At 50.4% G+C, this 11,858-nt stretch overlaps 1 protein-coding gene across 1 annotated transcript; it reads left to right on the forward strand.

Moving 5' to 3' along the window:
* The first annotated feature begins 2,848 nt into the window (after window positions 1-2,848).
* Window positions 2,849-11,038, forward strand: ARL10 (ARF like GTPase 10). The gene is made up of 4 exons (XM_040445817.1): window positions 2,849-3,054; window positions 3,734-3,935; window positions 6,686-6,861; window positions 8,796-11,038. Exons 1-4 carry the CDS (start codon window positions 2,872-2,874, stop codon window positions 8,967-8,969), a joined length of 735 nt encoding a protein of 244 aa, XP_040301751.1. The 5' UTR covers window positions 2,849-2,871; the 3' UTR covers window positions 8,970-11,038.
* The last annotated feature ends 820 nt before the right edge of the window (window positions 11,039-11,858 follow it).

The raw sequence follows: 11,858 nt of genomic DNA on the forward strand, positions 1-11,858 counted from the left end.
GTGACTACTTCCCGTGGATTGGGCAGGCATACTGTGGTTCCCCAGATAGTGATGAAAAAAAAAAAAAAAAAGGATGGAAGGAAAGAGGGAAGGAAGGAAGGAAGGAAGGAAGGAAGGAAGGAAGGAAGGAAGCTATAAAAGGGGTGAACACAAATATACCCTGGACTTTAGGAACAAAAGTGCACAAGAATGCAAATGGCACCAGGATTCCAGCTCTACTTTCTTTCTTTGTTTTTCCTGCTCTACCTCAATCTCTTTGACCTGAAGCCTTCTTCTATACAGGTGGGGAAAATGGCTGCCTATAGCTGATAAGTTTTACATCTTTATCCACCCAAGACAGATTGATCTCAACACTCTGCTAACCAAATTTAAGAATCTCACGAAAGGATCTTCTTCGTCCAGCTTGATCCAAGTCATTACCCTGGGACTAATTATTTGTGCCAAGAATCATATAAACATGGTAGGTTTCCAGTTAATTCAATCATTAGGGAAACAATTCTCAGGAGATGAAGACAGACAAATGTTTGCATAGCAGTACACTTTACACCAGAACAAAGCCTGATATATAGTAGGTGATCATTAAATGTCAGTTCCCTGCTGCCCTTCTTGGACCATCATCAGAGACGTGTAGTACTTATCCTGGTAGAGATGGGGAGCCACTAAGGAATTTTAAGCTAAAGATGACATTGTCAGCTTTTGTTTTGTTAAGACTACTGTGTAGCAATATGGAAGTTGGACTGTGTAAGGAAAGTTGGCAGTGTTTATCTTTAGAATTTAATCTTTAGGGGCGCCTGGGTGGCTGAGTCGGTTAAACGTCCAACTTCAGCTCAGGTCATGATCTCATGTTCTTGGGTTTGAGCCCCATGTTGGGCTCTGTGCTGACAGCTTAGAGCCTGGAGCCTGCTTCAGATTCTGTGTCTCCCTCTCTCTCTCTGCCCCTTGCCGCTCATGCTCTGTCTCCCTCTGTCTCAAAAATAAACATTAAAAAAATTTTTTTTAAGAATTTAATCTTTAATTGTAGAATATCCAGATGGGGTTATGATTGAAGAGGAATTAACATCACTCAGAGATGGATATATTGACTATTGGGACTTTGTCTTCCCTTTTTTCAGAAGGTAAAGGGTGACTATTTTTATGATGGATATTAGATCATGTAAGTGGAAGCACAAAGTTTAAAATGGATATAAAAGTAAAACTGGATGCAAAGGGGTGGACTGTGCTGGTCATGTGCCTGTCTACTTATGGCTCCATCCTTCACCCTTCACCTGCCCTGCTGTGTATCTAACTCCTGACAATCCAATTTCTAAAATTTCCTTGCCAAATAGTCCAGTTAGTTTCAGCTAATGGCAGCCAATGCCAGGTAAAAGGAGATTGAAAAGGATTGGTCAGAGAGGAGGGAAAAGATCAAGAAAAAAATGTGTCATAGAAGCCAAGGGAGGAGCACATGCAATTCATTCAATTCTGCAAATATTTAAGTGTGACCTCTGGGCTTCAGTCAGACTGAGCACATCAGACCCCAAGATGACAAAGGCCTAGTCAACATCCTCAAGTGGAGTGACAGAAAAATTTTCAGGCAGAAACTGTGACAAAACAGGGTGACTGAACTGCAGCTGAGGAAAAAAAAACAAAACAAAAAAAGAAACCTAAAAATTTTTTTTTTTCTGACTGCAAAGTTCTGGTTAAATTCACTGATAATAACTTTTCTCTTTGGGAACTTTGCACTCCTGTTTTACCAAGGAGGTGATCCCTCAAGCAGTGAGCTGGCACCCTGGCCAGGTTTTGAATGGCATCTCTGCTAAGACTCTATTTAACAGTGTTAAATGGTGCAAGGAGGTCGAGCAAAATAAGAGCTGAGATGTTACCAACAGATTTAATAAAGAGGGATTTGTTAGAGACCCAGGTGAGAGAAGTTTCTCTGGGTGGGCGGGCGTGGAATAGGAAACGCATATTATCCAGAAGTAGGGCTGTAATAGAAAGGAGAGGAGGTAGCCAGTGAGGGAGGACAGTTTCCCAAACAAGAGAGATCTGAGCATACCTGTGAATGACTACAAGAGTCCCGGGTCAACTAGATGGCTCGGGGTTGCTTGCAATAAAGACACCTATTCACCGCGCAGCCCCTCATGGAGTTCTTCTTTGAAGTACCTCAGGATGTTTCCCCTGCTACACCTGGAAACCTTGGCAGTCACTGGAAGTCACAAAAGACTAGGTGATTAGGAGATCTAAACACTGCCTTCTGATCCTGCCTGCTTCATTAGCATGCCCAAGACCCCAAGAGAGCAGAACCCCTGGGGTCTGAGAAGCAGCCAACGGAAGGTAGAGTACCAAGCGTCTGGGATCCAGGCTGCAGTCCCGCCTCTGACACTCCATAACCTGATACCCGTAGCCTTGTGACTTGTCTTGAGGTCACAAGGGATGCCCGAGGTCTTCAGGGAATGCCCAGAAAACACCTTTTGGGTTTGAGTGCAGTCTCTACCAATGCACTACAATGCGACCTGGGGCCTCGGTTTTTCCTTCTAGGAAGCCCTGCTTTACAGAGTAACCGAGAACAGCGGTCAACTGACCACTAGGCATACAGTAAGTGCTCGGGAAATGCCAATATCACCGTCTCCCATTACGCCCAGGTACAGCCTCTCGCTCCACACCGCACCTTGCAGCGGGGGCGGGAGGTCCCCGCGCTCTGGTCGGCTAGCCCACTCCCGCTGCCCCGGCGCGGGCCGCCTGTCGCTGACAGCAGCGGTGCATTGTGGGCCTTGTAGTGCGGGGCTGGGGTTGGGTGGGTGGGCGCGGTCGCGGCAGTCGCAGCGGGGCCATCTTCCGCGGGCCGGCTGGTTCGGCCTGTGCAGCCCGCACCCGCGCCCTTCGCCCGGCCCGATGGCTCCGCGGCCGCTGAGCCCCTTGGTGCTGGCTCTGGGCGGCGCCGCGGCCGTGCTGGGCTCAGTACTCTTCATCCTCTGGAAGGCCTACTTCGGGCGCGGACGGGAGCGGCGCTGGGACCGGAACGAGGCCTGGTGGGGCGCGGAGCCTCCTCGCCTCCCTGAGTGGGACGAGTGGGACGTGAGTGCCGGGCCGGGGTCTGTATCTCCGCACGTGCAGCTGAGGGGTGTGACGCGGCCCCGCGAGGCCGGAAGCGCCTGGGTCCGGGACTTGGCGCCACAGCCCGCTAGCCCCTCGCGAAAGGGCGCGCGGTGGGCAGCCAGGCAGTCGTGAGTCCCGGAACCGAGCGATGGGTGGGCATTTCAGGGAGTGTTTGGCACCGCCCTGTGCTGCCGCGGGACCCGGGCTTCCTCGTGGGCGCCAGAGCTCCGTGGGCGCGGCCCCGGAGTGATGTCGGGCCCGCGCCCTGTCCAGCCCGCGCTCGCCGGGCGCCTGCGCAGTACGCACAGCCCGCGGCCTGGGGCATGCTGGGAGAGGCCTCCGCCCCCTTCCCGGCCCCTGGCCGAATTGCGAGTTTTTCCCTGTCCGTGGTACCTACGATCCTGGGTCGCGGGGATTGCCAGTCTGAGGAGGCTGAGACTTCGCAAGAAGGAATTTCACCGAGGTCACTCAGGGAAAGCCAGGAGAATAGGGTTTGGGATTCAGGACTCCAAAGGCAGCGCTGGTCTCACTGCACCAGACCATGCCTGCCTGCCCGTTGACGGGTGGGGAGCGGGATGGACGCTTTGGTGTCTTCGGTCTTCTTTTAGGGAGGGTCCGGAGGGAGGGTGCCGGCCGCAACCTGACCTGTACTCCACAGCCTGAAGAAGAGGAGGACGAAGAGCCGGCGCTGGAGGAGTTGGAGCAGCGTGAGGTGCTGGTGCTGGGGCTGGATGGCTCAGGGAAGAGCACGTTCCTGCGCGTGCTGTCTGGGAAGCCACCGCTGGAAGGCCACATCCCCACCTGGGGCTTCAATTCTGTCCGGCTGCCCACCAAGGACTTCGAGGTGGACCTGCTAGAGAGTGAGCAGCCCCCCCCCCATCTCCCCATCACCTCAGCTGGACCCAAGCGGGGGATCTTTGCCTGGGGGTGGCTCCAGCATGCATATCTAAGCAGGACACGTCCCTGTATGACATTCTTCCCCTGCCTCTCTGGGGCACAAATATAGTCCAAGCTCTGTCTTCTGAAGCGATGGGCCGTTCATGATCAGGCAACTCCACCTTGGTCACTGCCTGTCCCTCACCCCTACTGAAGCTCACATGCCTAACACTGAGATATCAAAAGCTAAAGTTTCCTGTATGCCAAGCACTTGACAGGCATTATTATGTAATAAAATCCTCCCAACAATTCCAACAAACTGGAAACAGTCATTATCCTTCTTACATGCATGAGGAAAGGGAGGCCCAACAAGATAATTTATCCTGGCTCACCCAGCTTGCCAGTCTGCTAATGCAGACTCTGACTCTAAGCTCTCGATGTTAAGTACCATGCTACATTGCTTGTTTCTGAAGGATGCTTGCTATTTTCTTCTGCCCTTTGCACTGTTCCCTCAGTCTGGAAAGCCCTTCTTCCCTTGATAAACTGCTACACCTTCAAGATTTAGGTCAAATATGATATCCTGTGAAGCCATCTCTGACTCCCAGGCTAGGTTAAGGGCTCTTCCTCTGAGCTGGCTTTTGCCACATACCAGGCTGTGTCCGTAACTAAGCATCTGGGACACAGATGGGTCTGATCCAGTCTGGCCCCTAGGGCCCAGCCTCAAGCAGATACCTGGGAGAGCTTGTTGAGTGAGCGATCAGAGGGGGTCTGGGCAGCGCCTATCCTCAGCGTTAGGCTTCTTGGGATCCCAGGAGAGGGTTGGCTGAGGGGGTGTTGAGAGGACAGCAGTACTTAGCCACGTGTGTCTAGCTACAGACTTGGAGGGGAGGGACAAATGGACTTCTTGCCAGCCACAGGACTCAGGCCATAAAGATTGGGTAGGCTTAGTTAAGCGTTATGTAGTGAGATCAGACTCTGAGGGCCTACCTGTTGGCCTGAATGGGCCCAGTTCTTCTGGTCTCAGGCACTTGCTTGCTGGCCTGTCCTGGCTATATCTTTCCTCCCTGATTGTGGCAAACATTGATATCCACCTGGAATTTGGTTCTTTAAACAAGATTTTCCCCATCCCTGGAAGAAGGGGTTTGGTGTTTTCATGTTACCCAAGAGTCTGACTGGTTACAATCCAGGTTTGATAGGTCACTCCTGGATTCAAATTCAGATCTCCCATTCACGTCCTAGAGTTTTCCCTTCCCACAACACTCACATGGCTGTGGTCTCCAATGCCTGGCCTGGAGCCCAGCCAAGGATGGGCCCTTCGTGGATCTTTGATGACTCTTTCCGCCCCCCCCCCCTTTGTATACCTCTTTTATTAGCTAGTTCTTTCAGCTTTATTTTCCAATAGATTCTGCATCTGTCCACTTTCCCCCACTTCCACCACTGCCTGTTTGATCCAAGCCACCATCATCCCAGTACTATAATAGCCCCTGTGCTGGTCTTTCTGCTTCCACTTCTGTCCCCAATGTCAGCCAGCAGTATCTTTCAGACACCCATGTCACGCTTGCTTAAAACCCTTAAGGGGATCCCGAGCAGCCTCACTGTAGCCTTACAGCCCCTGTGTGTTCAAGCCCTGGCCAACCTTAATGGTTGTGGCTTCTTCCTCCCTCCCTCAGCCATCCTGGCTGCCTTCTGTTTCTCAAACACAGTGTTCTTGCTCTTCCTTCTGCTTGTAATGCTTTTCTCTGCCTCTTCCCTTAGCTAGCTCCTTTTCATTAGTCCAGACTCAGCTCATATGCTGCTTCCTCGGGGAGACCTTCCCAGATGACCCAATCCAAAGCCACCCTCAGCCATTTTCACTTTTTCTATTTGATTTCCTTCCCTTCTGAAATGTGCTTATGTGTTACTGCTGTGTCCGTCTTGGGTACAGAGGGAGCTCCTTGAGAGCAGGGCCCTGTCTGCTTGCTCACCTCTGTATCCCCAGCACCCAGATCAGTGCTTGGCACCTAGTAAGCACTCAGTAAATACTTGTTGAGTGCCTGCTATGTGCCAGGCATTGTGCTGAGGGCTTTGGGGGGGATCCAGATGTAAACAGCTCTAACTCTCAAAGAGCATAGAGTCCACAAGTATCAGAAATATATTCAGCAACACTAGGATGTGGTGTGACTAATGGGGACTGTGCAGAGGGACAGAGAGGAACAAGAAGGCAACCCAGGGTACTGTGTGGGCAGCCATGTGGTGGTAGGACTGAGTGTGGTGTTTGCAAGGAAAGAAAATGGGGTGACCAGACTGAACAAGAGACACTGAAGGGAAAATGGCTGCGCACAGGCTGGGCAGGGAGTCCTGGCTTCTGACCACACCATTACTGGCCAGGGAGGAAGCTAGGAATTGGCAGGAAGCAGCCCAGGAAAAAGAACTAGAGAGTACTATTTAATGAGCACCTTGTATGCCAGTCCTGTGAAAGGTGCATTGCGTGTGGTACCTTGGGTTTTGCCACAACCTATTAGTAGATAAGTTCAGTGAGGAGGAGAATGCTGCTGCTTGAAGGCAGTGACTTGCCCAGGGAGCCCTAGCTGTCAGAGCCAGAGCTAACCAGGTCTGATTGGCTCCAGAACAGGTTGTCTTTTCCTTGCCCCTGGCTGATGGAGCCTTGGGAAGCCAGAAGAGGGGTGGTCTTGAGGCTGTATGTACAGAGCTGGGGCCTGGGGAGGCTCTGAGCTGGCCCCTGGCCTCTCCTCAGTCGGTGGCAGTCAGAACCTACGCTTCTACTGGAAGGAGTTTGTGAATGAAGTAGACGTGCTGGTGTTCCTGGTAGACTCGGCTGACCGGCTGCGGCTGCCTTGGGCCCGGCAGGAACTGCACAAGCTGCTGGACAAGGACCCTGACCTGCCTGTCGTCGTGGTGGCCAACAAGCAGGTGAGAGCCATGGGAGGCTGGCTTAGGCCAGTTGGGCTTGATCCACTGATCCCTGGGCGGGGGCAGGGAGCACAGGAGAGAGATTCAGGCCCAAGTCCATGACCCGGAGCACTTGGCTGAGATTCTGTCACGTGCTTTTCATCCTGTGCTTTTTCCTCATCCCTGACCCTCGTCCTCTATCTGCCTTCCTCTTTGTCTCCCTGCCACCCACCATCCTGGAGAAATGAGAAAAATAATGATTAAGCATCCACTACATGTCAGTCAGGTATGGTTTTGAAGAGCATTTCATATTATGCTTCTAATTGACCCTACTACGTATGGGATACTATTCCCATTTTACAAATTGGGAATCTGAAGCTTGAGGTTTTGTAATCTCCCCAAGGCTGTACACCTTGAAAATAGTGGAACTGGGATGTCTAAATCCAAAACTTGTGCCTTTTCTGCATTGCCATATCCTTGTGACTTCCAGCTCTAGATCTGAGAGGTAAAGCTGGGAAGTAGTAAGTTGAGCCGATTGAAATGACAATATTATGAGTGCGCCTACAGTGTGCCAGGCTAACCACCTGACAATCATGACCTCACTTAAATCCTGCAAAACCCTGTGATTGGCCTTGTTATTATCCCTCAATGCCCAGAGTTACAGCTGGTATATGGCAAAGGCAGGACTTGAACTCAGATCTTCCTCAAAGATCCTTCTTAACCACACTATACCTCTCCTGGGCCTTTGGCCAGACGTAAGCTGCCCTTCTCAGTACATACCAAGTTAAGCTTTGCCACGGTACAGGGTTCTGTCATTTTTCCTGTGGCCTGGCCCATGTCCCTGAGAACTGTGGCACATGTTCCCAACCTGTCTTGAAGAGAAGCTGTACGTCTTTGATCCCAGTTTCCCTTGCCTGTCAGGAAATACTTAACAGTCATTTATAAATATGCCCATATGTCCTGGTTTTCCTGGGATGGTCCCCATTTATGCCTGTTGTTCTGGTATAATTTTTTTTTTTTAATTTTTTTTTAGCGTTTATTTATTTCTGAGACAGAGAGAGAGAGAGAGACAGAGCATGAGCGGGGGAGGGGCAGAGAGAGAGGGAGACACAGAATCCGAAACAGGCTCCAGGCTCTGAGCTGTCGGCACAGAGCCTGACGCGGGGCTCGAACTCACGGACCGCGAGATCATGACCTGAGCCGAAGTCGGACGCTTAACCGACTGAGCCGCCCAGGGGCCCCTGGTATAATTATTAATAGTGCCCACTTTGAGTCTCAGAAGTACCCTGGTTTGGATGATGAATTATATCATCATTCTACTCATAATTTATGGCAATATAGAACCTACAGGAGACAACACCTAAGGTCCTATGAATTCTCCAAGAATTATTTTAATTTGGGGCCAGGGCTGAAATTAAAATGTACCCTCACCAGCCGTGCTCTGCAGTGGCTTCTTTTTTCCTCAGCCAGTGTCTAGGAGTCTGGGGCAGATAAGGCCCTTGTCTGGAAATGACCCTAGTATAAGATCTCCCCACTACTGAGTTTAGGAAACTGAGCTAGGATTCCTGTAAGGGGTATAGCCTTGGTTATCAGCCCAACCTGGGTTTGAAACCTGGCTTTGTCACTGTGTCCTTAGCTAAATACCTTCACCTCCCTGGGTCCATTTCCTCAGCAGTTCAGTGCAGACTGTGAGAATCAAATAAGTCTAAGCGCCTCTTACAATGCCTGGCTTAAAGGAAATGCCATGTCTTACCACAGTGGCTGGTGATGGTATAAAAAGAGGTTGGTACCAAGGAAAGACGGAAAAGAGTTTAGACAAAGGGGCCCAGAGGCCACTTCTGGGAACTTAGGCCCCAGTGTTCCCCGGGTAGCCAAACAGTTCTTTCCATGGATGACAGCATGGGTGCTGGGAAACTGTCAGCTCCGTTCCAACTAGCTTCTCCATCTCCTCCCAGGACCTGAGTGAGGCCATGAGCATGGTGGAGCTGCAGCAGGAGCTGGGCCTGCAGGCTGTCGATAGCCAGCGGGAGGTGTTCCTCTTGGCAGCCAGCATCGCCCCTGCAGGACCTGGCTTTGAAGACCCCGGCACCGTGCATATCTGGAGACTGCTCTTGGAGCTTCTCTCCTAGGCTGGCCCCCACCTGCTCACGCACCCAACCCTGGAGACCCCCGTTCTGCCACTCCTGCTTCTCTATTGCCAGCCTGGGCCTGAGGCGGGAGCTGTGTGGCAACTCTTCCCTTCTCTCCTCCCACGCTCCAGAACAGGACCTGAGCAAGGCCAAGAACCACACAGAGGCCTTCCTGGTGAGGTGGCCGTGAGGCTGAAGTGGGGAGGCAGGTGGGGCAGACAGTGGAAGAGCATAGTGTCTGGCTCACTCCAGGCTGGAAGTGGATCCAATTTTCACCAGTGAAGGCCTGCACCCTCCTTCTCTGATGTGTAAAGCAAGGTGCTCAGTGGGCTCAGTTCTCACCACTGCAGGTTGTGGTGACTGAGAACCAGTATAGTGTCAGAAGTACTCCCAGTCTGAACCATTCCCTCCTGCAGACTTCACGCCCCTCTCATGCAGGCAGGTTCTGGGCAGTACACAGTGAGCCGTGGCTCCAAGGCCTACAATGTCCTACAGCCCCAGTTCTGCCCAGCTGGGTCATGGCCTTGTGCTATCTCTGCCTCTCTGGCCCCGGGGCCATCATTTTTAAAGAGAGGTGATTTCCATGGTTTTTTTGTTTTTTTTTTTTTTTTTTTTTTTTCTGACTTGGAAATACATTTTCCAGCCATGAAGGTAAGAAGTGCTAGAACGAACCTGGAGATCCTAGCAAGCTTTCTGAAACCTCCTGCTTCTGCAAGCCAAGGCCTGCCTGCCAGACTACAGGATCAAGTGGTATTCACCCCCAATCAAAAAAACTAAAGGCTTTTTTCCCCCTAATCTGGACACACAAGCTGCTGCTCTTGCACTAACTGTGCCAATGCCCATGTTTACAGAAGTCTGGGGGAGGAACCCATGTCCCTGGGGAGACAACTGTCAACTGGAGCTGGGTGTTGGCCTCAGAACTGCGTTTTAATTATTTATTTATTTATAAAAGGAACAGGCCAAAGTTTTAGGTTCTGTTTCTAGGTGCTGTTATCAGAACCCCAGATGACTGTCATGGAAAACTTGTGTCTTTGAGGAAAATAGCTGGAATTGTGAGGCAATGTGATAACCTCCACAGGTCAGTGGAGACAAAGCTCTAGCTTCCCCCTATCATTTACAGCTGTATGCAGTATCATACTTCACATTAATCCACATGAACTTAAACTCCACCACCTGGCCTGATAAGTCAAAAGGACACACTTCCTTCTGTGTAGATGGTGACTCTAGGAGAGGAAATTTGAATCATGCAAATCCAGGCAAAAAGAAATGGGAATTAGCAGATCAGCTAATAAGGGGACTTTGGGTACCTCACTCAGCCTTTCTGGACCTGCTGCAGCTAAAGCAAAGTTGGACAGAATTTCTGGGTTTTCTCCAGTGCACACTCCAGGATTCTCCTGTTTCTGGTGACCAGCCAGTTTGTCTGTATATTGACACTTCTCTTTAGTGCAGGCAAAAGAAGGAGCCTTTTGTCTGTCAGGGGCCACTGAGTAATCAGTAGCCACAAATGGACTTTTCTTTTTAGAGGTCATATCCAACTCCGTTTGCTTTTTGAGAATACAGATTATGTGCCTTCATTTCATTTGACATTTACTCAGTGTGCTTCAGTTCCATGCTGTGGCCTATGTGAGAAAAGGCACAGGGAGGGAGGGTGGGGAGGGAACCCCCCAAATCCAGAAGTGTGATTATTGGAACAGTGGCCTACCATGCTCTTGGGCTGTAGGTTTATCAACAGAATCACTGTTATTTGAAATCCTGATTAATGTTTGCAGAAGAAAGAGATTTGTTTGCTTTTACTTAAAATATTTAAGGAATGACTTGGCTTTTAAAGAGTAGCCTTTGAAACTTTGTCGACAAATTTTAATTTTGACATTGAAAGATTATAAAACTACTTTTCTGTTCTTTGAACTCCTGGTTCTCCAGTGCTTGACATTTACCTTTGGAACCAGCAGTGTTGTAGGGGATCCTTTTCTAATTAAGATCTGCCTTTGGTCTAATGAGTATCATTATGTAATGCAATTTTCAAAGTCTCCAGTGAGGGCAGTGAACTTGAATAAAGAGTTTAACTAACTGTATCTACTTGAGCAACTTTTGAAGACCACTCCCAGAACTGACAGGTCCCAGTGGTACACCAGAAGAGACACCACCGGGGGACGCTGAAGGTCCAGAGTACCACCCCTCTGATACTTGTGCAGAATATAGATGTTCTCTTGGCCTGTGAGTGAGCCTCATCACATTTGTGGCTGACAGCTGTGCTCTGGTAGGGTCGTTGGCCTATCCTCCAGGCAGAGTGCCAACAGTGCTTATCTGCTCTGGTTTCTGCCAGGATTAGACCAGATGAAGTAGAGGAGTGGGGCTCTCTTACGAACAGCTACGTGCCTGGCCTGTGGTGCTCTTACCCAGTTGCTCCCGAATGTGACTTTTCTGATTCACAAGCCCAGATCACCTACTCCTGGGACCCAGCCATTATCTGGAGTTCATCTCAAAGTTTTCTGAGCTAGCCTGGGTGACACTGCCTCCACCCCACTGCCCCAACACTACAGCTCCCAACCTACCTGAGCGTGGGTTAGGGGTCAAATGTCAGCAGCTCTCCTAACAAAGGCAGCTGGAAGGTAGGAAGGCTCTGGGTCTGAGAGAACAGATGGGCACTCCACATCAAAGGGAAGCCTCTGCTTCTGCTTGCCTGTTGAACCTATGCCTCATCATTCACCCTGGCCCTAAGGGCTTCTGTTCTTAAGAATTACTTAATGCAATGTGGCTTCTGGTTTTCCATTCTCTGACCTGCTGCCAACCCTCAGGAGAGGCCAACTTGGCTGAAAGCTTGGTCATGTGGATGGCCTGAGCAAAATTAGGTTCCTGAGACTACTGAGACCACCACCTTGGACTGGCTGC

The sequence above is a fragment of the Herpailurus yagouaroundi genome, unplaced genomic scaffold (genome assembly GCF_014898765.1).
Source record: "Herpailurus yagouaroundi ecotype Mexico unplaced genomic scaffold, PumYag 29, whole genome shotgun sequence".
In the NCBI taxonomy this organism is placed as follows: domain Eukaryota; kingdom Metazoa; phylum Chordata; class Mammalia; order Carnivora; family Felidae; genus Herpailurus; species Herpailurus yagouaroundi.